The 25,879-nt window shown below is 40.2% G+C and overlaps 1 protein-coding gene across 1 annotated transcript in view; it reads right to left on the bottom strand.

Annotated features, from left to right (window-relative positions):
* Nucleotides 1-25,879, bottom strand: part of LOC147707802 (ephrin type-A receptor 7) — a 190,433-nt gene that overhangs the window by 87,796 nt on the left and 76,758 nt on the right. The window contains exons 4-5 of the mRNA XM_086925670.1: nucleotides 15,451-15,606; nucleotides 13,154-13,489 (exon numbers count right to left, since the gene is read on the bottom strand). Of these exons, the coding sequence (XP_086781796.1) occupies nucleotides 13,154-13,489; nucleotides 15,451-15,606 (492 nt within the window). The remainder of the gene's footprint in view (nucleotides 1-13,153; nucleotides 13,490-15,450; nucleotides 15,607-25,879) is intronic.

Raw genomic sequence — 25,879 nt, 5'->3', positions numbered from 1 at the left:
CTGGGCTTCTATGGGAATTCACAAGGGCCTATTTTCAAGCCCATTATCGCCCCTTCAGCTGCAGTTTCCTGCCGATAAAAGCGGCGATAATGTATCGCCCTTTCTTGATAATATGGTCCATAGTTTCTTAAACCCACATAAACACACGCCCTCCTGTTCCCACCTTGGAAAGCAGTTATGCCTGCCTTTAAGAGACATATTTGTGAGGATTTCCAGGGTGTGAAACGGCCTGCAATTGTGTTCACTAACTTCTTCGGGTCCACTCAGCTGGACCACCGACAAGCCCACTCTTAACCCTGGATCAATGAACGTGGGGGAATTCCACCAAATATGGAGTTTCTGTTCTCGCGGATCCCTTCTGCAAGGTTAGCAGTCCACCTTTACTAATTCAGGGCTTCAAGAAGGAGACTTCACACTCTTAATTTTTCCTGAATGCACAGACTCAAAAAAGTGTTAAGACTGAAGCCCAGCACACTTAGATAATTGAGAAAAGAAGTAGAAACCGCATTGTTAAACAGAGGAATAAAAACCACAACAGTGAGAAGAAGTAATGAGCATACACTACAAATAAACTGAGTAGGTGAGAAATGATCCATGGGAAGCGTGGAAACAAGTGAAAGACAATGTACAAACAACATCTAATGAGACATTCATGCTGAGCTGAATGTTTATAAACGTGTCTACTCTTTCCACAGCTCTCTCTCTGCCAGCAGACAAATGCCCCCGGTGATGAATCCGATATTGGATACACAAGTGTACACAGCCAATCCACAAATGAGTCACACTTTTAACAACCAAATTGACTAACTGAGCAAGAAATAATCTTTAGGTTAACCCCTTTGTTTCAGCAATATTAATGTGCTTCTGTGCCACAGTGCTTTTCAAACATTGAATCTGGTCACTCAAACATGGGTATGTCAATTTGCAAATTCTCCTGGCACTCTTTTAGGGCGTACCATACAGCAAGAGGGCAGCAAAAGGGCCAATGTGTTCTTAGTTCAGAACATTCCATAAAGCCCTTCTCCCCAAAGAAATGATTTTACTAGAGTGACAATTATGAATTGGATTTGGAAGTTAATGGGATATCCTCCACTTTGCGAAGGTAAGGCAAACTCTACAGAAGAATCCAAAGATGAAAGTCCTTCACCACAGGGACAGAATAGTGGATGAAATTCTACCAGCGTTTTTCCTCGTGATATTGTATTGTACCTTTTGTATGGTCCTTACGATCCCAATGTGGTGCTCTGAAGTGCTAACTCATGTGAATAGCAGTCTACACCATGATTGTTGTGTGGTTGGAAGGGTGTTGTTTTTGTTTGCAACTATGTGAAAAGTGTTTTAATGTCATCCACAATGACCACCAAAGTGCAGTTATCATCCTAAGGGACACAGCGTATCATGGAGTCATGGGTGAGGATATGTGAGAGATAGATGTACACACTATAATTATAATAACGTCTAACTAGCTAAGCCACGGGGGAGTGGTTGTTGGGGGTCTCTACAGCAAAAAGAGGGGACTGTAGAGAAGGCCCAGGATCCATTTGATATCATGTGCATGGCACTATCTCCACAAATAATAGTATTTTATGTCATTAACTAACTCTAAATTAGTCTAAAATGTCAAATGAACACAAAATGTTGTTAATTTGGTCTCCTTCTTTCAAACCATTCCCTGTTCTCATTTATCTTTTATATAGCATCATTTATTGAATAATAATTCTATAACGTTCTCAGACACCCAAGTTACACAGATCTGTGTCCAACTACATCATAGGAAGTTTGCAATACAAGAAATATCACAATAAGCTTACAGATTTATTTTTGCTGCATTATACTGAATTGAACTCAAATTAGTTGTTCCTTTCTGTGTATTTACAATATTATGTTAAGCACCTCCAGCACTTAATAATTCTCAACCAGTTAGAGGCAATAAACATGTTGACCTAACCGTATTCTACTGATGATTATCTTCAATGAATCCACCCCTGTTTTTAATCCGACTATGGAAGTCAACTACTAATAAATACCTCACATGAGGCACTTCCATAAGTAACTTTAACCATTCCTGTTCTCCTTTGTGCCAAATCTTCCACCACTATCCCTAAAAAAAACAAATTTTAAAAAAAGAATCCTCAGATGGGTTAGTTCAAGGAACCATACTGATTTGTTTGAACTTTAGGATAAAAGATCTCTGTAAAGAACTCCAAAAGGATGTCCTTTCGGATATTGCACCCTCGACCCGATGAGGAGAGGGTCCGGGCCCAGTGATGAAGCATGCCACCTCAGTGAATGAGGGACCCAATATCCTAATCAGAGAGGCCTGCAGTTTAGGGCTTATCCTAATTTGGGACACAAAAATCATTAGTTGGCCATTCAAGACAGCCAAAAAATACATTTGTCAAGAACGTTCTACTTTGTTGTATTGCTTTGTGAATTGGGAGGTTCTATGACAGACCAACCAACATCTTTTCTTTAAATATTTGCTTAATGGAATGCGTCCACAAACAGGAGCACACTAAGACGTGCACTGAATACTGGTGGTAACACCAGATGCTATTGTTTCATGAGTGACAAGTGAGGAAGTTACAAGTAGGCATGAGCTCTATACAAATATGATGATCACAGTGGATGATCTGAGTCCATCCATGAGCCACTGGAGAAAGGAGAAAGACAGCCATAATTATGCTTTCTAAAGGCTACACGGAAGTGACGGAAGAGACCCACTGAATCCCACTCATTACAGTGACCACCATAAATGGTTTGTAGTGTTCATCCAGCAGCATCAAAGGAGAAGCCTATGCCACCCTCTAGTTACAGGCAGCCATAAAAAATGCCTTATAGGGTCTGCAGATTATCAAACAAGGTTCACACTATATTGCAGTAAAAGAGTTACACTGTACACTAAGGAAGAGGTTTAAAATTCCTAGGCACATGGCAGGATGTTGCTTGAGCCCAGATTTCCATAATAGGATTCTTGAGGCATGTAAGTAACACGTCCAGGGGCTGTAATATACAAAGGAAGTCGGACAGCTGTCTCGACATGCTGCAAAGACACTATTTTTTGGCCTATTTCTGCCTCTGCGACTTGCTATCAATCTCAACATCTACTGAAATGATCTGGATTATGCAGAATTGTTTACACACATGCAGCACCATCGCCAAAGCTAATTTGTTAGGAGACAGGCTGCATATGTTTGAGGGGGTTTCACAAGAAAGAGCGATTCGGCGCGAATACTGGCGCACTGAAAGGCAAGTGGTAGCGCTGGGTTAGTGGCAGTGTTTAAAAAGACTGTAGGCAATTTAATGCAAAACTATAAAAGTCGGTAAAACATAACAGTGAGAGTCGTGCCAGAGATGAGGTAGTCAAGAGCACTTGCATAAGGACATAAAACATTAACAAGAACAGATTTGTTAGATGTTATGAGCAAAGAGAGGCCAGAGTTCCTTCTGTGTCAGTGAAAAATGTGAGTGGAAAGCGTGGGGACATGATACAAAATAATGCTGTAACTGGTATCAGGGAGAGTGTTGGCATCCTGTGGTACTATTAACTATTAGCATGAGTTGAAGCATAACCACTAATACTGAATTACTCGATGTCCGGCGCGATAATGGAGCCGATCTTGATGTAGGATTATTTCGACTTTTTCTGAAGAGAAGCTCTAAAGTTTCATGACAAGCCACCCAAAACAAATATGTTCCGTTCTTTACCGTCGCGCTCGGTATGACTAAAGGCCCTATGGTATAACCTCTGGAATGTGATCCTGAGGTAATTCCTGGCAAAGAGGGAGTACCTTATAAGGAGTTTGTCCAATTATGAATGAACCTTAAGACCGTGTGCACATCGCAGTTTAAAGGTGAATTTGTATGCTTCCACCTGGAAAGTGTAAGTCACACAGGTGAAGACCCTGTATTTGGTGACACATTAGCATATCTTCATCTAGGTTAAGTTCTATTCAAGAAAAATCGCTGTTCTCTTGTTCTTTCACGATATTCCCTGTTTTCATTATTATTTTTTGCGAGACTTACGTAAGAACAGCTTCACGTAGTAGTTTTGAGCTCATCGAACATTTTCTGGCCTTTTCACTCAGGTATCCTGTACAATGATGACGAATGTGTTGTACTGGATTAAAAACCCAATAAACCCTGGAGTTGGAAAATATATCTTCAGCACTTACTCTCCTGGGGAGGCACAGAGGAAATGGCTCTGGTTCATGCAATGCGGGGTGCATGACGTAAGACTAACCAGAGATGTTTCTGATCAACAGATTTGCATTTTTTTTAAGAAACACAAATGAAGAGAAAGATATATTTTTCTGTATTGATGACGGCCTTGCTTTAGTAGATGGTATGGGGCATCACAGCAGTAGTTCCTGTAGGTCTTTAGGATTGCATACTTTCAACAATACATTGCATAGTATTACTTGGCATAACTTACAGAAAACCTCATGCTGTCAGGGGCTACGGCAGAGGGATTCAAGCATTTTTGAAATCTATACCAAACATGTGCACACAAATGGTTTTTGTAAGTAAATTTGTCCAAGCACCTCAAACTAGCATGCAACAAATCAGCAGATTATGCGCCGCCTCCCTATTACTTGCCCACACTGCCTGCAGCTACTGAAGCAGAAGTAAAGGATGCTCCTTCTACATCGCAGCAAAGACCTGTAACATCCGGACCATCCCCTCACTTCCGGAATTCCGAAGGTCCCTCCAGACCTGGCTGTTCGAATGAGCCTTCTGGGACCCACAAGCGCCTGGATACCCTATCACACGATTAGCAGCGCTATAGAAATCTAGATTGATTGATTATTGTGAAGAAGGACTTAAGGGTCTTGAGCTCAAATGTCCATGGACTCGATAATTCTCGCTTCGGTGCCTGACCTAATCATGGGTTCACACTCTGCAACTCTGGGCATTAAGCATGCTTAATCTCCACAACGGCCCCCCCGCGGCGGGATGCCTGGCTTTCACCTCGGGGATGCCCTGTAGGGGCTATCTCACAGGGAAAAACCAGGACGGGTCCCAAGGCAAGCGCGGAGATACCCCTCCGGAGGTCGATTCTGGCGCTATATAAGAAACATAATAATAATAATAATAATACATCTGCTCAAAGCAATGAATATAAGTGCCTAACTCTACCCTCAAGAGAGTAGGACACCAGAACTTTGCCTCCTGTGTTCCGCTGCCTTCATCTACCGCATGCATCTTCTTCTCCCATAACGTTTATTCATTTATAATTAATTTAACAAATGAGGTGAGCGAGGTGACCGAATGACAGCAAAATAATTAAACGCTTAAATGCAAGGACAAGCTTCACGAGGCCTAAAAGAAAAATTTACCAGCAACATTTTAACGCCAGCCATTACATTTCTTGGGGATATATGGAAGTTACACATACAGCTGTGAAGAAGTAATGCAATTCACTTGTAAGACAAGTAACTTCGCTTCTTCCCACCACACTTCTCATGCAGCTAATGACCACAAGTACTGAAAGAGCGAAACACTAATTATCTGGTGTAGACATGTTATGGACAATTAAGAATTGCTCACTCTGAAGCAACGCTAATTGTTCTTCACAGGTCTCCTTTCCTGTCCTTGCCTGTTCTAGAGAGAAGTGGCTGTAGTTTTGTGCGTACATCTTTGTCACATACTTTGTCGCAGAGTATATATCATCTGCTCTAACTCATCCTCGATTAATTTTCTTGGTTCGCGGCAATTATCTCCCCCTTTGTGTCTGACCTCTTGGTAAATGGAGTGCACGGTGGCCGGCTAATTTTTTTCCTGTGGATTTTAACGCCTAATTGTTTGTCCCAGGCAGCCCACAATAGCAGAGAGTCAGTTTAGTCATAAAATGGCTAAAATTGAAACAAATGTTTTAACCGTTGTAATTGGCGGCTCAGGGAGTCAGCTCGTGATTATGTTCTCTCATTTACTCTATTACTTGGATGAGTTGGTTAGAGCTGTTAATGATCCATCTGGATCAATGTCTTTTGCTGCTGGCTATAATTTACAGCAATGCTGGATTAATGCAGCTGTTTGTGTAGACGGCTATGCCTGGTTCCACCAGCCTGGACGCGCGCCTCTCTTTTGTGACGACTCAGCACAAATGTATAACACGTAAACGCAATTACTCACGTCTAACATTTAACACTCAATACCGAGAAGGGGCTAATTAAACGGCTCTCAAACAAAGGCCTCAAACACTTAATTTAAATATATTTCATATTTGTGGGCACATAATGGAATTTCACCGGGAGCAATGCTGCCACAGCCTTCAGCAGCATCTTACAACATAATGCATTTACCAGAAAGAGCTGTACAGGATCTGAAACCAACCCTTCTTGCTTTGTCTCAAGTATAATGTGCCACCAACAAAATATGCACTTGTAAGGCGTAGAACACTTTGTTCTCAGAGAAAGGAAAATATATGTCAACGCTTACTCAGTTCAATGCAATTAAAAAACTTTATTCGGAGTCAATAAAGGTCCATAAAAGTGACATTCACAATTAAAATTACACAATATAAAAACAAATGATAAAGCGGTGCAAAGCAATTTTTCCAGCAATACCATGGCAACAAAACATCATAAAAACGTTATAAACGCATATTGCTGACGGTCCTTACAGCAAATCTTAGAAAGGAACTGGTATGCAATATGACTTTGTTATCTGACAGCTGTAATAAAACATTGAAAGCTAATCTACAGTGTCTAATATCGCGTCATTTCTTTTTTTAAAGCAGAATTTAGAAATGCCTTGCGTACCTTCGTTAAAATGTTTTAAAAAGTGCAAAATGCATCATTGATTGTCCAGAGTTGCCATCACAAGGACATGGGCTATCATCTAAGTTCTTCATAAAACTCAGCGGAAAGAACAACAAATAATTAACTGTATTGGCGATAAAGTGCAATAATAGGGAACGCTCCCAACATCCCCGGGTATGCCACAGATAATCAGTGGGACAATTTAGTGTGACCGAGCAAAAATAGTTAATAATACTGGGCTTCTCTGCCTCTGTACCTATTCTCTGTGAGTGCGAACAGTCATAAAGTGCTTATCGAACATGCCTTTTACTTAGATTTTTACATTTTACAGGGTTGGTAAGGGCTTCTTGCAAACCGATTTAAGAATATTCAGATTTAACATATGCTAACCAAGGAATTCGAAGACCTCTATCACATGACAGGGAGTCCAGTATAGTCTCTTGACAGAGCAGCCTCCTCATTTCTCCAAATTGACAGCCATAGTAACACCACCCGAGCTCTGATAATTTCTTCTTAATAGGGGAATCCCAGATATTCATTGCAAATTAAATGGAAGGATGACATAACGGAGGAAAGGAGTTTCCTACAAAATCAATTCTCTTCACGCTGAATAGCCTCGCAATGCAAAATACCCCACACCTTAGCCACATACATTGCACTATGAATGTATTGCAACTTATATCTGTAATAAGGGGAGGGCAAACACACCCTGCATCCCCGGATGGTTGTGGGAGAGCATATAGGGCACCAGTTGCTCTAAACAACTTTATCCTGCGCTGAGCAATGATAAGGGTCCAAGATCCTGAGTCGGAAAAAGTTACCCCCAAGTAATAAAAATTGCTAACGCTACTCAGAGAGTTAGCACCACCAGATAAAGTTCAAAGTTGCTTGGACTGTAGACTACAGGCCATGATAAGCGATTTTGTAAAATTTGTGTGTAAATCCAAAGTGGCCATAAAATCCATTAAGGCAAGCACCAGTCGGCGCTGGGTCCTTGGTATACGTGCCATGAGCACTGCTTCATTCGCATATAAAAGCGTTGGTAAAAGCATGCCTTTCATTCTTGGTATATCAAGGGTAATTTTACTTAAAAAGGGGAGGAAGTCATTAATATATAAAATAAATGAAAGTGGAGCCAACACACACTCCTGCCTCACACCACGATGGATGTCTTACTCATTTGATGTCTGGGCACTCAATTCGAAAAGTAGTGTGCCAATGACTTTCTCGTACAGACGGAAGCAATAACTTGGGGATTGAAAAGTTATTACGTTAGCCTGCCCCACCCTTTCTGACCACTTTCGGAATGTTTTGTTTTAATGATTACCAAGCAAGAAACCTTTTACAGACACTCAGAAAATAATGTGAAGACCATCTAAAAAAACAGTCAAAAAGATTTGATTTCCTTCTTGCTGTACATATGTATGTGCCATGTGGCAAGGCGCTTGGGAAGTAATAGACAATACTTGGAAATATGTGCATCCTTTAGTGCTAGGCTACATATGTATGTGCCATGTGGCAATGCACTTGGGAAGTAATAGACAATACTTGGAAATATGTGCATCCTTTAGTGCTAGGCTACATATGTATGTGCCATGTGGCAATGCACTTGGGAAGCAATAGACAATACATGGAAATATGTGCATCCTGTAGTGCTAGGCTACATATGTATGTGCCATGTGGCAATGCACTTGGGAAGCAATAGACAATACATGGAAATATGTGTATCCTGTAGTGCTAGGCTACATATGTATGTGCCATGTGGCAATGCACTTGGGAAGCAATAGACAATACATGGAAATATGTGCATCCTGTAGTGCTAGGCTACATATGTATGTGCCATGTGGCAATGCACTTGGGAAGAAATAGACAATACATGGAAATATGTGCATCCTTTACTGCTAGGATAAACGTTTCATCAGTCATATGATGCAAAGTAATGAGCGGGAATGAAAAATTGTAGTATGTGGAAACATCAACCTGTATACCTATTGAGTGAACAACTTTTATTGTTGCACGTCTTACATTTACAAGCTTAATAAATAGTAGGTGTTATTATTTCCCCAAATGAATAGTAATACATTTACTGACATTAGAAGAATGAAAGGCTGAATCTCTTTTGTGAGATTGCAAATTCTTGACCTAGAGATCATAGAAGATGTCAATGGGGGCTGTTCAACTGAATGAGCCAACCTGGCAGTATGTATTTAAATGCGAGAACATTTTCAAGGAAGCATGGCACATTTGATATGTTTTGAATAACAATACTGAGGAGTAATCTCGGGATTTTTCAAACTTCTCTGTTTGGGGGACATAAAATAAGTTATATGTTGCTCTACTCTAGGGGTGAAGGTTTACAAAGACTAACCAGAGAGTGTTCTTTCTGATTAACTCGGGATAATCGACGAAACCTACTGAGGGTCTGTCAGTTAATAAAATAAAGAACTGCAGTGTCCTTTAACGCTTTTCCAAATATAATAACGATATACTGTGTACCTATTTATACCTGTATGTTTCATATACAGTTTTGATACAGCCATCCGCGCTTTAGGGGGAAATTGAGCGCTCTACTGTAACGAAACTGAACAGGTAAAAAACTTTGGACAATTTACTAAAACATGTAGCACATAAAGAAATTCTCATTTTCTGAGACACAGGGGTGATCTATTATTGAATTCTCTCCAAAACATACCTCTTCCCAATTATTCACTATTCTTTCGAAAATAATTACCTATAGAAAGGGAGTATTACCTATAAAGCCTCAGTGAAGTATCTTCCATTTGTTAGAAATTAGAGAAGAAAAAATATAGTTTTTTCATTCAATGTTATACCTATTTGGCTATATTGAAGAGGGAGACGTATGCCAATTGGGACACTTCCTTCAAAAACTGGATGTTTAGGGCCCCGACTGGAAGAGTTGGAACCAAGATGAATATCCGAGCAAAACAAATCAGACCTTACACAGATCCTACATTACAGGGCCTTGCCTGGTACGAATGGGGCGTGCTGAGAGTGGAGTTTGTAGGAGGGAGTGCGGAGCAGTGGGCACCTTGATGCATACCCTCTGGCATTGCGATGTGATACAAACATACTGGGCGAAGATCCACAATGAGTTGGGAGAGGTACTGGGGGTGAGGGTGAGGTCAGAAGCCCGGAGATGTCTGTTGAATGTTTGGGAGCCATCCGATCTAAGTGTGTACCAGAAACAATGGGTTACTTTAACGTATATGGTGGCCAAACGCAATATCGCTCAACTTTGGGATGCCAGCCAGCCGCTCCTAATCAACAAATGGGTGGAAGACCTTGATTAAGATACGTTCAGAGAAAGGTCGGTGTATGTGGCCCTTGTTGCCCGCGGAAGTGGTGCAAGATTTGGGGGGCGTGGAATAGCCACCATGAGGGAATCTGTGAACCGCCCATGTCAGGCCTTGATTTGGAAGTGCAAGAATCCGCTAGACCCTAGTATTGACTGTTGGGTATTTAATTCTGCAATGTGCCGTATTAACCTGTGCGTTGGAACTGAAGACATTCACCTGAGAGTTATGCTATGTATTTATTTGTTTTTTCTTGTTTAATAAAAAGATTAAAAAAAGGAAAAAGCACAGACATTCATCAATAATTTAATTACATTTGTATGGGTGAAGTATACAGCAAAAGCAATACCAGAACTATTGGAAGATTGTCTATTGACAATTGCCAACCTCACTCCATTGATCTACTGAGAACTAAGGTGAGTTTAGGTCAAATACTGTATTCATAGAACATGGGTATTATGATTTTCGTAATGTAACCTGTTTATGGCATTTAGAATGCAGGCCAGAAAAGGAATAAAGAAAACACAAAATGATCTGCCAATAGTATGTGACTGAAACCATGGAAGAGATCATAGATATGTTTAAAAAAATAATATTTTCTTAAGTCTTTGGGTAATCAGGAGAAATTCACACATAATGTGAATGTGAGTAGACTCAAGCAAGGACATGGAAAGTAGACTGGAATTCTGCTTGACTGTGCTGCGGTGGAATAGTGATCTATTCAATTATTGGTTTCTCTGGTACGTTGGCTTCCTTCTGCTTGTGGCACAAAATAATGTACAGATTTTGATAGCACGCACTACTGTTTTTAAATAGGTAGGTCGTCGTAAAGTAAATCAACAGACAGAACACATTAGAAACCTCAGTGTCTCAAGAGCAGCATGACACACCGCCACAGCCCTGGAATCAAAATCTGAGAGGTCATTGCGAATTTGAGTGTGGTCAATGTCCTATGATGTGGCAGCCATCCTAATGAGTTAGTAGCAAGGCACGGTAACAGAGTATAGCCATTTCAACTTATCTGATAAATTGCAGGGAAAAAAAAGCACCAAATAACACCTTGTAATTTGCAATGATCCCTCCTTGCACACCACAATAAAGAGTAGCAAACCACTTTGTGCAGACCATAACCATAGCGATGAGACTGAAATATGTTTGAATCACGATCTTTTCTTTTTTAAACGGACAGTAAGTTCGAAAAAAAGAAGGCCCTGCGTTCAAATAGAATTCCACATGATCTGCAGCCACTACTGAGACTGAGGTGAATTTGGTGGGACATTTGCAAGGATACAGCAGCAAGAGGGGATCCACTGATAATCAGTAGCGGTGTATTGTTGTGTTGCATTACGCTTCATAGAACACAGATTGGGTAAGCATTAGAACATATGATATAATGTATCGGGGTTTAGAATGATGTTCGCACATTGTAACATGCTATGTGAGGCATTCTGAAGCCGGCTGGTTCACAGTCAGTTGTACATGCTGGTGCCAGGCGTTTTGAGAAAGAGGATTTAAGCTAAGAAACGCCTGAGCATGTCGACTCCTATAGTACTTAAAATGTATCAGGTCTACTTTAATGGCATTTGCCACATGTGGGCAGCTAGTCCCTGTTGATTTAGACTGTTTGTGGAATAGAGGCTACCCACTCTGCCCCAGCACTTTGTAGGGATAAATGATTATATCAAGTGGCTCTACAGAGGCATATCCGACTTAACCGTGATACTGACAAACACTAGAAAAAAATAAAAAAAAGTGCCAATAATGCATGTGGTGTGTGTATATGCAATGCAATTATTTTTCAAATCATTGTTTCAGTGTTGGATTGGCATGATACAGTATGATTTCTATTTCCTGCCACTAAAATAAACACATTATGAATGGACTTTATGATACTAATAAATTATTGTTTTGCATAACGCTTCTTTGCACACGAGGTATCACTATTACACAATGTAAGGGCACCTAGATTATCACTTTGAAAAATTATTTATCATCTGTTCATCAACCAGTACCACTGAATTGAAAGTCACATATAACTTTGTCAAAGCAGAAGCCTCCAAAGTTAACAGGAAAAATCAGATTAAAATCTAAGGACTCAAATTTTTTATATATCTGAATGGATTGCAACGTCTATCTCTGCCCCATTTTCCAACAATCTTGATATTAGTGAGAATGTGTTCTACTAAATAAAATAAAAAAATAACTAACACTGATGATTACTGAATTTATCTTCCACTGATTATTGAAGTGTGCACTGTCCAGTGTCACTAATCTCTGCTTAAGAGATTATTAGTGAGAACAGAAACCTAAAAATAGAAGCCTAGCGTGTCCCAACCATACCAGATATGAACCACATTTGCTATTACACCCACTCCCCATGTGTTAGGAAACCCTTGGAGGGATTCCTATCCTTATTAAAACTCATCCTCAAATCCCAGGTGTACTATTTGGAGGTTCATCCTGAGCAACACAGTCAAAGGAACCTCAAAGAATCCTCATTTAATCAACAAACAATTCATCATCTTTGCACTAAGAGTATACGATTTACATTTTTACCAGCAGACAGAAAAACTGGAATAATTTTGTCCCACAGGGCAATATGCTACATTTATTTCATTCTACCTGTCGTGTTATGATAAATCTGTGGAATAAAGACATAAGCAATCGGCACATTCTCAGCTGAATCTCATCATTAAATCTCTAGAAATATTAAATAAACGGAAGTTTAATCCCGGGAGATAATCAGAATGCCAAAAGTGCAGCACAGTTCCCTGCAGCCTCCTCAAATGACCCAGAATCTATCTTGCGTATTCCCTGCTAAAGCATAATTTGTTTTTTCAGACAAAGTTAAAATATTCACTGTAGTTCAGAGATAAGTGAACACACAATCTAAAAACATAAATTCAAACGAAAACATGGGATAACACGAAAAATGATTCAGGGGAAGAAACTATATATTACAAAGCGGACATAAACCGAGAATTTTTTTTAAAGAAGTTACTTCCCAGCAGAAAAGATTGCTAACATTTTCCTTGTGTTCTGATTTTTAGATAATAAGCTAATGTGTCCACATACCTGCTTGGCCCGTGGTGATACCAACTGCTGCAAACAGTCTTTGTGAAGGGCTTAAATCAGAGACCCCGTTGACTGCCTCAACCTCAAAGGTGTAGTTGGCATGAGCCAGAAGATCTAAGATAGTGACGTAGGTATCGACTAATCCGCTCTGCTGAGGAACATATCCAATGCTGCTCCCACAGGGTGTGCACTCGCCCTGCTCCCAGCTACATCTCTTGCACAAAACACGGTAGGTCAAATCGTTCCTTCCACCGTTGTCCGCCGGGGGGCTCCACTCCAAGCTCACCATAGTCTGGTTAATATTATAAATGAGGTTTTGGGGCGCAGATGGAGGTCCTTGACATGAAAAAGCAATGAGTACAGTTTTAATTGTCACTGCTGTGAATTCCAAAGCAAACACGTTTGTGATTAATGTTTAAGCGAAGAGAGCCTAGCATGGGAGCAATGTTGTTGTAAAGCAGGAGTTGTGTTACCTGCTACCCACAAAAGCTTCACAATTGCACAAATTCTCATATTTAGATGAAATTTCAAAAAGGTCATTAGGATTTCTGTGGGAGGCAAAGGTGGCACCTATGGACACTAGAGGCTATGCAATTGGACATATGCCTGCTCTTCTAAAGCAGCAATAAAAAGCAAAAATGACAGCAATATAATTCATCTTCTTTAAAAGGGGGGGGGGGCAACAAAGTTACAGACATAATGAATGCTTGACTTTGATGATATTAGAATCACACAGTAAATATACTACTACATGGAGGATCACTTTTTTGTAAAAGCACAACCTCACAGTGACAAAAACTAAAAACAACTGTTAGTTGTTTAGTTTAGTGACTCTCACACACTCTAGTAGTGGCATACTTGTTCAACAGGTAGCATACTTGTCCCTAAAAACCAGGATAGACTCAACCCATTCCAGAGAGCACTTTGTTAGATAAATGTCTATTGGGGTCGTAGTTTAAAATACCATTAAACTACCCAGGTATCCCTCACATAATATTCTTCAAAGGAACCGGAGTTGTGCTTTGTCTAAATAGTTGTTCTCCTTAAGACTAGTGAACCCACTAACTACCGTTCCAGTACATTCAGTACACCTTCGTCTGGACTGGAGGCACGTCTTTATAAGTTAGTGCTAGCACTTGAAAGAACAGTGTCTTTTATTCCCCATCTGAGGTCTTCATACATTTTAGTTGCATGACTCCCTCATGTAAAACTTCGTCGCCAAGAGCCTTTAGCTCCAATTGCCACTGGAAGGATTCCCTGGTGGACTGCTAACGGTTGAGAGGATTTCCGAGCTGCCACTAGTTACTACTCACTAAACTGTGTTTAAATTCTGTGACTATAAGGAAATGGGTGTGCTTTGGATGACTCTAAAGTAAATTGATTGATTGAGATTTCTATTTGTAAATATATTATATTTTGCTTTGACCGATACTGCTGTTGTAAATTTAGTACATTTTGCACAATTTCATCAGAGCAAAGCTCACTACATTGCATTTATACGCATATGGATGTTTTCAGAACCAATCAATTTCATTGTCTTAAGTGACTGGATTTCTTTGATACCAACGACCCCTTCTAAGTTTAAATTGTTTATGAGTTACTCCTTCAGGAGCCCCATTTCAATGGTGGGTCTAGTATGTACCCGGACTCCTAGGGGATTTTTGAGTTGCCCAATTATATTTATGATATGCAAAATACAGCAAAAGAATAACTTGCAAACTTTCTGCACACCACACCCAGGTTTAGAACATCCATAACCATTGGGTTTAAGAGATTGAGAGGAGCAGCATTTAAAAACAGATATTTATGTTTGGAGACATATAGTTATGTATTGATGAGCAACTCTTCACTGTTGTCACATTATACTTAAGATGAGTGCCTTTTGAGATTATTTGTCTCCTCCTTATGGTACTACATTGGGAATCACTCCTGTCTCTTTTGAAATCAAAGATCTGCCTTTGTTCTGAGACTAGTACGGATCATGAGCAGCCAAAGGTCCGTATTCCCCAGTATTACTGAGTACGGTGGTAGTTTGAAAAGCGGTGCTGGAGGGAGTCTGAGAGTTTGGCTGGAAGAACATGAATGATGTAAGCAGCAACACAATTTAATATGTGAGAAAAACAATTAAATTATTACCTGACCTAAAATGAAAGTACTACTTTGAATGTAAACATAAATGCACACTCATTTTATTTTTTGTGCTTATTCCATAAACAGGGATGGTGCTGAATTAACCTATAAGTGAAAACTAATGACGTGTAAATGCTTTTGAGTTAAAACTCTAATGACTGACTTACTTGTGCATGCCACATAAGAAGCATCAGTGACCGCCCGGTGGTAACCATCTTCACAATCACATCTGGACGAGCCTTCCTTGTCAGAAAAGCTGTGAGACGGGCAACGAGAGCACTGCAAATCCTGAGACGATGATTTGTAAAAGCCACGCCCACAAGCTGTGGAGGAAAATAAACACATTATATCAAATTTGTCGAGATACACAGATGGGTGGTTTAACACATTGAATTCTGCTTTCTCTAATGTACAGGTACCCACCATACGTCCAGAGGGGTGGAGCCATTTCAGATTTTCATGATATTCACAAAAAAACGAATTTGCATACAATGAGTTAAAAGGAACTGGCATAGTCAGCAACTGTTGTGAATTTCTGGCATGGATTACATCCTGCAGGACCCAAGTTAGAGTTCTCTACATTTTCAGCAAAACTAATAGCAGCAGAGAACTTTGGAGCTCGTACACTTGAGTAACAAGCCATTCCCATTTAGGAAGTCAGAAAATTAATTTATAGCTCTCATTCGATTACCAGTAATGAATCTGTAGGCGAGACTCCCCTCACTCAAAAATTCGTATACTCAAACAAGTTAAAGCAAGTTAAAGGAAGGTAGAGAGCCAGAGTACTCTCTGGTTAACATTATCAGATAAAACGTCAGTATGTGGTGGATCTGTAATACTGCTTTAAATTTGGTTGTGCTCCTAATGTGTGCCTATGCAAATTCAAGAAGTGGTCAATTTGTAACCGGCTCAAGAACCTGAACATTTCAGTAAATACTTTTTCTTTACTTGCTAGACTCTGAACAGGGTATTCTGTTGCAATGGCTATGGAGTACTCTGTCCGTCAAACTCTTGGTCCACCTGCACTATTTTGAGTTGTGCAGATAGCCAGGTTTACACTGGCAACGTAAAATTTACGTTGCCAGTGTAAAACCTTTTACGATGGCCCCAGGGAGTACGGGCCATCGGATTTAAGCTGTCCAACCGTCCACCCTATATGTTCATGGTGATAAGTGAAGTAAATATATTTTTTAAAATGACCCCCATTTCATAGGAGAAAAAAACTCCCATGGCACTGGGGCTGTTATTTTTTTCTTTTCCAAATACAAATGCCCACTTTGGGAGTTTGATGTTAGAAAAGAAAACGTTTTCAAAAGTTAGATCTGATCATCTGTCACAATTGACTGGAATGCACCATACTTTTTCAAAAGTTAGATCTGATCATCTGTCACAAATGACTAGCATGCACCATACTTTTAAATGGCTTTGTATAAACCATCATGACCCATAGAGTTCACTGCTCCTCTGATACCCTGACTGTCTTTACTGCATTTGCAAAACTCTAACTCAGGTCCTTTACCCTGGCTTTTGATGGGTAAAATGAAAACAATGGGGCTTTGAGGGGAGGGGCGACCAATGCGAGGCCTGCCACCCCCGGGGGTTTTTGGAGCCCAGAGGGGGGAGGGGGGACACGGGACCACAGTGACAAGGGAGTTGGGCTGGCGGCGGGGAGTTGGGCTGTGTTTGGGCTGGGGTTGGGCTGGGGGGCTACAAAACCAGGCATTTTGTGTCACTGTCTACCATTTTGGTGGCAGTGACACAGCAGCCGGCGGAGGGTTGTTGGGGAACAAGCTTTTTCCCGCCCTCCCTCCCAGTTTTTGGTGGGCAAGTTAGCGGGGGGTTTCATGGTGTGAGGGGAATTTTTGGTCAGAGGGGTTTTCTTGGGAGCTGGTGCATCAGGGCGATGAACGGTTGTGGGGGATTTATCGTGTCGCTGGAGCAGGTGCTGGTGTGCAAAGCAAGAAGTGGCGATTCACCTAGTTTAAAAGGGGGGACATTGCAGGAGGCCTATGCTGTTTGGCAGGGGGTGGGGAATACTGATGTCAAGTTATAGCTAGTTAGGCAGGGAGACATGTTGTTGTAGGTGGGATGTTGTGTTGTTGTTGCAATGTTGGGGAACCACTTAGGGGTGGGGGTGGGGGCTGTTAGGCAGGGCTATACTTAGTGAGGTTTAGTTTTGTACGGCACGTGCCAAGGATTCGGATTTTAAGGTGCACCTGCTTCCAATAAAGCGGCCTTTGTCACACCAGTTTTGTGTCTGTGGTCGGTGTTTCTCCCCCCCCCCCCTACTGGTGGGCCCCAAAAGAGCAGGAAGGCACCCTAATTAAGAACTTAAGTAACTGAATGAACAGATCAAACCTGTGTAAAGAGACCAGAATTTTTTTAATTTTAGACCGAGGACAATTTGTCATAAAAAAAAATTGATGGGCTAATTCACAAACCTAATCTAAAATCAAACGTGTACTCAACATAAGTTTCCTTCAATGATTTGAGTAGGTTTCGGACTTTTAGGGATTTGTGAAAATCAACACGAGTATTGTTCAATGAGTTGTCCTGCTTCATTACTTTTATTCCAGTAGATTGTCCACCGGATAGGTAACGAGCAAAAGTAAAGTTGGTTTTAATGTGCAGTATATTTTTCTTTCTTTTTCTGCAGGAATTTCTTTTTTTTTGGTGTGAAGGCATTTTATTCTCTGTCCCCATCAAATACAGAGAGTTTCAGACAACGTTTTCACCTCATTTTCGCACTTATTTGTACTGCTTTAGGGAGCATATTTAAACTGTTTAAATGGTTATTGAAAACATTGGCAAGTTTGGGACTATACACACAAGTTATGCATTTGTGAATATTTCCAATGACTATCCACTCCCCTGAAAACACAAGTTAAAGATACCCCAGAAAATAAATCTGCTATACAGGCAATTTTCCTACCTCAATAAGCGCCACTTCTGGGCATGACTGTGCATTTGTGAACAGATTTTTTACTTTTAACTGAATTCAGGTATACCAGCAGGTGCGAAATTGAGCCACCACATGCTGATGCCTGCAAGGGAAGGGGGCTGCATTTGGGCACATAATGTTAGTGCCCATAGGGGATCGCTTATAGTTACGGAGGTTGGTTGCTCCTCCGCAAGCAGAATAAAGAAATTAAAAGGCTCTGAGTGGAGGGGGTTTATTTTGCTTTGTAAAGTGGAGTTCCACAAATAATAATAGTATCATAGGATTTCTTAATGCCAAATGATAATGAGCAAAGTGAGTGTACAAGGAAACAATTCTGGGACTCTCCCACAGTTATTTGTAACAATGAAACACAGACTCTAGTCTAGAGAGAAGCTAGCTGTCCACAAGCAGGGCACTAAGGTGAACATTCAACAAATTTGAGAGAAAACAAGGTAGAACACTATTGCTATTGTGGAATGTATGAAAAAAGGACTCTACCGTGAAAAAATTTACCCTAAAGTAGAAATGTAAATATGTGCATTTATGTAAAAAATTAAAGGCCTCATTCATAAAACTAAGACTTACATGCAGAAGATGCCAGTTGTACAAAAACAAACCTACTTTTAAATTCTGGAAAGTTGGTTACATGATGTTAAATGGATTTATTTATTCACACAGAGGGACCAGTGGGAGTAAATGTACACGTTCGAGGGTGGGGGGAGTGAACAATCCAAGGTGAGAAGTGGAAGTCTGTGAGTATTCACTATCAAACGTACTAGTCTGTGAGTATTCCATATCAATATCCGTCTGCATCGAATGATTGAAAAAGTTGCAAATTTGCTTCTGTCCTTCAATGCATCCTGTTCCAAGGTGGGAGAAAAACACAACCCAAACTGGGAAGACATACCCCAATGGAAAATAATCTTCCTGTAGAGAAATAAGTTGAAATACATTTAACTAGTTCTTTTTTTCATGTGCTGGATTATAAAACTGCTGCAGGTTTCGAGGTGTAACTGGAAAAGTGTTGCAAATTCTTGAAATGCGTAAATTTACAATAATGAGCTTGTGAAAGCATCCGGGTGTAGTAGATCTACCAATTTATTTAAGAATAAGTATAATAGTAGCTTCATGGTTATCTTGCAAACCTCTAGAAATGGTAGTTAATGTAAATTCTAAAATCGAAATACTAGATAAAAATGCCTGCAGCTCTTTGACTATGTGTCATTTGTGCACCACTCTCTAGGCACTATAATGACTGTACTCCTTCTAGCTAAATTAATATTCAATATGTCCCTGCTTTCGGCAATGTATATTTCAAATAAGCCTGTGACTAACTCAACTCCCTATGCATACACTAAATTAAAAGTTGGAGCTTACCAAGCAAAACCCTACGCCCTTTTGAACTGATCAAACATCATCTGAAGAATACTATACCATCTACATTGTCCCACAAATGGACACACAAAACAAGGGCTTTATTAATTTAAAGTAGCTAAAAATACCTTCCCTCATTGACTGAGACCTAACTGAATTACTCATGAGGAGTCATTAAAACAAATTTTAATGAACATGTAATTCTACTCCCAACGTAGGTATTGTGATAGAACATCAACTCACTTTGATAAACCATTTTAAATAAAGATCAAAGCCACGAAAATAATCAAAGGGCATTTAAAATGGGCTATATATTCTTTTGTATTATATGCATGTATATGTAAACTGAATAATTGTACAAAGGAGCAAAAGCAACTAATTAAACGAATAGAAAATTAATTGTGTCAGTTCACTTTCTTGTTTGTTGAAAAAACAGGAACATTCAACGTACAGCTTTTTTGAATTGGATCAAAGTTGAAAACACAACATTTTTCAATAATGCCTGCTTTCTATGGCCAAATGCAAAATTTCTTGGCTGAGTTACAATCTAGCAAGAACACTGGCAAAACATCGTTTTTGATGACTAAAGAGAGGAACACATTTATCTTTGCCTAAATCAAGTGAAAGACATATAATTCAAATAAACAACCTGCAGTGTGTGACGACAACAACACGGCTTTCTATTTTTATCCATACTGAAGGGTGTATGAGTGTTTGGAAAAACTGGAGGCCACCAAACTGGTGATAACTGCTCTAGGACATCGTCTTCTTTCAGGAAAGTAAAACTGTTTTAAGAACCCTCAGGGGGAAGTATGCCTGCCTATCCGTCTTTAGTAGAAATAAAAGCAGGTAAATGAACACCTGATGAATCTGCTATCAACAAAAAGAAGCTATAAAAATGCTGTACCTATGAACAAATCTTATCATCTTCGTCCTTGGACACTAAGCTCATTTCAGTGTGACGAATGACCTTCAGGGAACTCATGGACATGGATTATGACGTTTCTCAGATGAACATAATCTACTCTCATAGTATTTGTTGAAGCTCTTAGGACAGCTCTAAACATTCTCATAATCCACATTCTGGACACTGACTAAAACAATATGTGTCATGCCACTTCAAGGAGAAGCCTCCTATCTTGTTTGAGCTGCGATTGGAAACCGCAACAAAAATGAACTGCAAAAGATGTGAGTTTCGGCATTGAGATGGTGGCCTAACGGCTACAGCGCTCAACTTTGCATCTCTGGGACTGGGTTTCAGTTTCAGCAGGATGCTCAAAATTCTGAGATTCTGGGCAAATCGCGTAATCTGCCCGTACCTAACAAAAAGGAGTGTGTCCATCTGAAACGCAACTGATGCTCACGTAAAGCGCTCTAAAACCTTCGGGTCGAGTTTGCTCTAAATAAACCCCCCCCCCAAAAAAAAATGTTCCACTAAAGATTGTTGCCCCATGCCAGTTGGTACGAATATTACATTTTATTTAGAAAACACTGCTTGTGACCACTCCAGAAAGTCCATCAGCATAGGTATGGGGTAAGGAATGTGTTCTAGCTGCTGAATGATCTGCTCTTCTAAAAGGAGAGCTGGCAGGCCTATGCGACTACGGCAGTAATGTTGAATGAGTTACGGTTCCAGAATATCATGGCTCAAATATAGACTACCAAATACACTGTGTCCTCAACAGCATTGACACAAATTCACCCCTACACTAGAGTTAATAATTGAAAGTGTACTCCTAATGGAGCAATATTTTTGTAAACAATATTTAAGCCACAATATTTATGTCAGGCAATATTTTAGTTATTGGTATTGTGACAACCATGCATCCAAGTCCATCAAAAGGGTGGTAGAGACTCTACAACTGATGTTAGTCTGTTAACTGAAAGGTTCTTGCAAGAACATGATGGGCTTCTGTGATTCAGATGTCATTGTCATGGAATGTACATTCTACCAGAGGTAGATGAGACGTAATGTCCAACTTATTTCCTCTCTGATTTAAATGTTGACTGTCTCTCAAAAAGACACTGGGCCATCACACTCTTTGCACATATCCCAATTAGACACAGCTGATACTCTCCATGAGAAAATAGTATTGGCAAAGTCAATAGGTCTTGCCTATGCAAGAGCTAATGTCTTTACCAATGTGTTAGCCATGCTGTACAAAGGCCTTCTGCTGTTCAGCATGGCTAAAAGTTGACATAGTGAAAAATGGAGTTGAGTCGAGTAGTGGAGTGATACAGACTGGAGCGACAAAGATTGGAGCAGAGTGTTATGGAGTAGAGTGGAGGGGTGTAGAGTGGATTGGTGCAGAGTGGAGTTGTGTAAATTGAAATAATGTGTCATAGAGTAGAGTGTTGTAGAGTGGAGAGGTGTTGAGTGGCATAGAGTAGAGTGTCATGGAGTGGTATAGAGAGCAGTATGGTTGTAGAGTGAAGTGGAATAGAGTGAATTAGAGTGGTGGGGTGGGGTGGTGTGGTGTATAGTGAAGTAGCATACATTGGAGTGGAGTACATTGGACTACAATCATGTGGTGTGGAGTCGAGTAGAATGGCCTAGAGTCAAGTGGCGTAGATCCGAGTGGCATATTGTGCCATAGACTGGAATAGAGTGCCACAGAGTGGAGTGGAGTACAGTGTCACAGAATGAAGTGGCATAGAGTGGAGTAGAGTGGAGTAAAGTAGAGTGGAGAAAAGTCGAGGGGCATATTGTGGAGGGGCTTAGAGTTGAGGAGTGTAGAGTGGAATAAAGTGCCGTAGAGTGGCGTGCCATAGAGTGGAGTGACATAGAGTGGAGTGTTGTATAGTGGAGTGAAGTAGAGTGGAGTGGCGTAGTGTAGCGTAGAGTGGAGAAGAGTGGCCTAGAGTGGAGGAAAGCAGCATAATGTGTTGTAGCGTGGGTGTCATAGAGAGGAGTGCGGTGGAGTGAAGTAGAGTAGAGTGGCATAATGTAGTGTAGAGTAGAGTAGAGTGATGTAGAGTGGAAGAAAGTAGCATAAAGTGTTGTAGGGTGTCGTAGAGTGGAATATCAGAGTGGAGTGTCAGAGTGGAGTGTTGTGGCGTCGCATAGCATGGAGTATCGTAGACTGGAGTTGAATGGCATAGTGAGAAGTTGCATAAAGTGGACGTCGTGTCATAAAGTAGGGTAATGTATAGTGTCATTGAGTACAGTGGCTTAGAGTGGAGAGGCATGGAGTGGAGTAGGGTGTGGTAGCACACCAACATTACAGACAACACATTTTCAATTGAAATGACAATTACATTTGCACATACAGTTTTACTGATATAACTATACAGCACACAAACAATACTGCGTGGAAAGGTCATCAGCTGTGTACTGATTTGTTTTGATGGTATTCAAATATTTGTTTTCAAACACTTTCTCATTACAAAAGAATGTGCTTCATTTATTCAAAAATATTCTGAAATATTTGCTCAGTTCATTTATAGACATTCAAACTTTGTCATGTGCTACAAAAGACATTTATTTCCCAGTATCCCATATGATTGTCACATAAATCCTCTCACTTAGAATGAAAAGTAAATATAAACCTTGCTTGGAAGACAGGGCATAACATATAACCTCGGTCTTTGAACACACAGCAAATGTGACAAGATAAGGACAACATTTAAAGGCCTGTTAACAGAAAGGACTTGTGTTAGAATACAAGGAGCAATGGTGAACTCGGTTTGCTTCTTGACAACAAAGAAGACATGCTGGACAGCCTACAACAAATAAAGCCAGCAAATAGAAAGCCAGAAAATGTGAGTTACAGACCGCAATGCCAATGGTAAGGAATAGGCGGAAAGCCTTCGCACGGAAGCTTTCAGAACGCCCAAAATATGTCTACGCAACCAGACAAGTGTGCTGTCTGGTAGTCTTAGACCTAAAAAGAGATGCATGCAACAAGGGCAACCCAGCGGTATCATGCATCAGAAAAATGCGGCTCCACTGTCTGCATATAAACAGATGTTTGCGGTCCCAACAGCACAGCCCTTAGAGAAAACTCACATCAGAACAGAAAGGCCAGAGGAGTATTACAAGAAGGCGAAGCCATTGCTTCAGGGACCTGCACTCTCTTGCAACAGAGAACTCATCAACATCAGTACAGAAGTATGAACCACTGCCAAAGTAAGCATCCTGTTAAAGTGAGAACATTTAATCTTTGGATTAGGTTTCAAGTAGATGCAAACTTAATTTTCACAATAGGTTTATTATACACTCAGGTGTGACTATCATCAATGCCACGCCTTTGCTCCGGTCAGCATATTTTGTATCAGAAGAGCTTTATTTTTCAACATTTTAAAGAACATTGTTAAATACTCTACTAATATTTCCGAAAATCAGGTGACGTGATAAACTTGCATACAAATCTGGCCATCTGTCGGCTGCAATATCGGTGCCAGAACAGGTTACAAAAAAATATACACTTACATTGATATTGTAAAAGATCTGTAATACTAAAGTACAATTGCACACTTTGCAATTTATAGAAACGTATTTTCCTGAAGGTAGTATTCGGCTGTTGGAGGTTGTTGCTATTTCATTCAGGAAGGGGTTTGCCTATTTCCGAGAGCCCTTTCTTTTCAGTTTGCTTTTCTTTGCTGCCGCCCTTGCTGCCAAGCACATGACAGCTCAATCAGGCGGCACAATAGGAAGAGCCAGGACTGGGAAACACAAATGACCCCTCTTCAACTTTTGGGACAAAGGTCGAAGGGCACCGTTGCTAACACAGCAAGAGAAAGGCGCGAGGAACGCGGAATTCCTGTGCAAGTTCCATCCGTAGTCTGGGCCTCATGAATTCAGCAGCTGCGTGTAAAATCTATTGAATAACAAGCCAGGAAATTTCAAACCTTTATTTACATAGAGAATTGGAATTTACGCATTTTAATGTTTGTTAAGCTGTGTAAAGGGCTCGAACGTACAAGTGGGAGGGAAAGCTAACTTTTCATTCTAAAAATAAAGTGCATTGCTTTGGTTTGGTGCATGTGCAATGATGGTTTTCACATATATAAAAGATTCACCAAGATGATATTTGAAACCAGGATTTAGAACTCATCCTAGTTATTGTGTTATTAAAGTTTCAATGTATTCATCCATAGGAAGTAATTCTTTTCCCACAGCCAATCATTTCCATTATACGCTTTGGAGTAAAAAGGAAGAACTGTGGGATTTAAGAAACAGGAAACGTGATTGTCCATAAATGCATAGTATAAGTATTGAGGGTAAAGCTACAAAAAGAACACTGATGGCCTCAATCACTACACTTTCTGCAGACTGAATTTCAACTCAGTTATGTTAAACGTTGATTCAAAGTGGGGTATACAAATCCTGATATACACAACATGATTTGCATAGTTATCTGACCATAAATTCACTTTCTGTTGGAACAAATTGGAAAATACAATAGAGTTTCTGCTGTAGATTGCGTATGATTAGGAGTATACACTTTATGTCCACAGAGCAGGCAAAGGGGGCGCAAACGTTGGCATTCAAAAACATCTTAAATGGCTGCCCTCGTCTAAACGTGCATAAAAATATGCCCCTACAAAATGCAAGAATAAATGTGTTTCTGGGCTGAGAAAATTTTAGACAATACCCCAAAATTTCATGAGGGTGTAGTAGAAAGATTTTCCCAATCAGAAAACTTTTAAAAGTAGAAAAAAGTACATAATCTTATATGAACTTCTGCACTTATCCAATAAGCATTCTACTGTGAGCCGCCAACCCTCTGGATAATCATAAAACATTTGATAGAACAGGAGCAGGAACTGAAATGTATTACTTGATTAGATTTTATCTCTCACTGCTGGGATATTTTGTAAATCCCATGAAAGTCATTGATCTACACAAATCAAATCAAGAATGAGGAAGCATACAACCCATAAATTAGCAACTGTAAAAATAAAATGAAATAAATCGACCCCAGTTACTTGGAAAATGTTGTCATGATCCCAATAATATATACTGTAATTTTTAAGTGCATCCTCCACAATTGCAGTACAGAGTGGGAAGAAGCACCAGTGACACCAGTTTGCACATGGGATTTGAGGGAGAGTGGGGATTTGAGGAAGGGAAAACGTTTTATGAGAAACATTTTTAAATGAGGGACAGAAAAATTCCCCCAACTCTTATTTGGCAGCGGTGGAGCTGCTGTGGGTAATACTAAGGACCAATATCTGGATCAATCAAGCAATTTTAAAAATGATTAGTCTACTCGCATGGAGTCAACACAAGAATGTTAGGGACGTGTACATGTAGTGCTTGCTTCAGTCCCAGTAAA

The sequence above is a fragment of the Lissotriton vulgaris genome, chromosome 6, assembly GCF_964263255.1.
Source record: "Lissotriton vulgaris chromosome 6, aLisVul1.2, whole genome shotgun sequence".
In the NCBI taxonomy this organism is placed as follows: domain Eukaryota; kingdom Metazoa; phylum Chordata; class Amphibia; order Caudata; family Salamandridae; genus Lissotriton; species Lissotriton vulgaris.
This window is presented reverse-complemented; position numbering and strand designations above follow the sequence as displayed.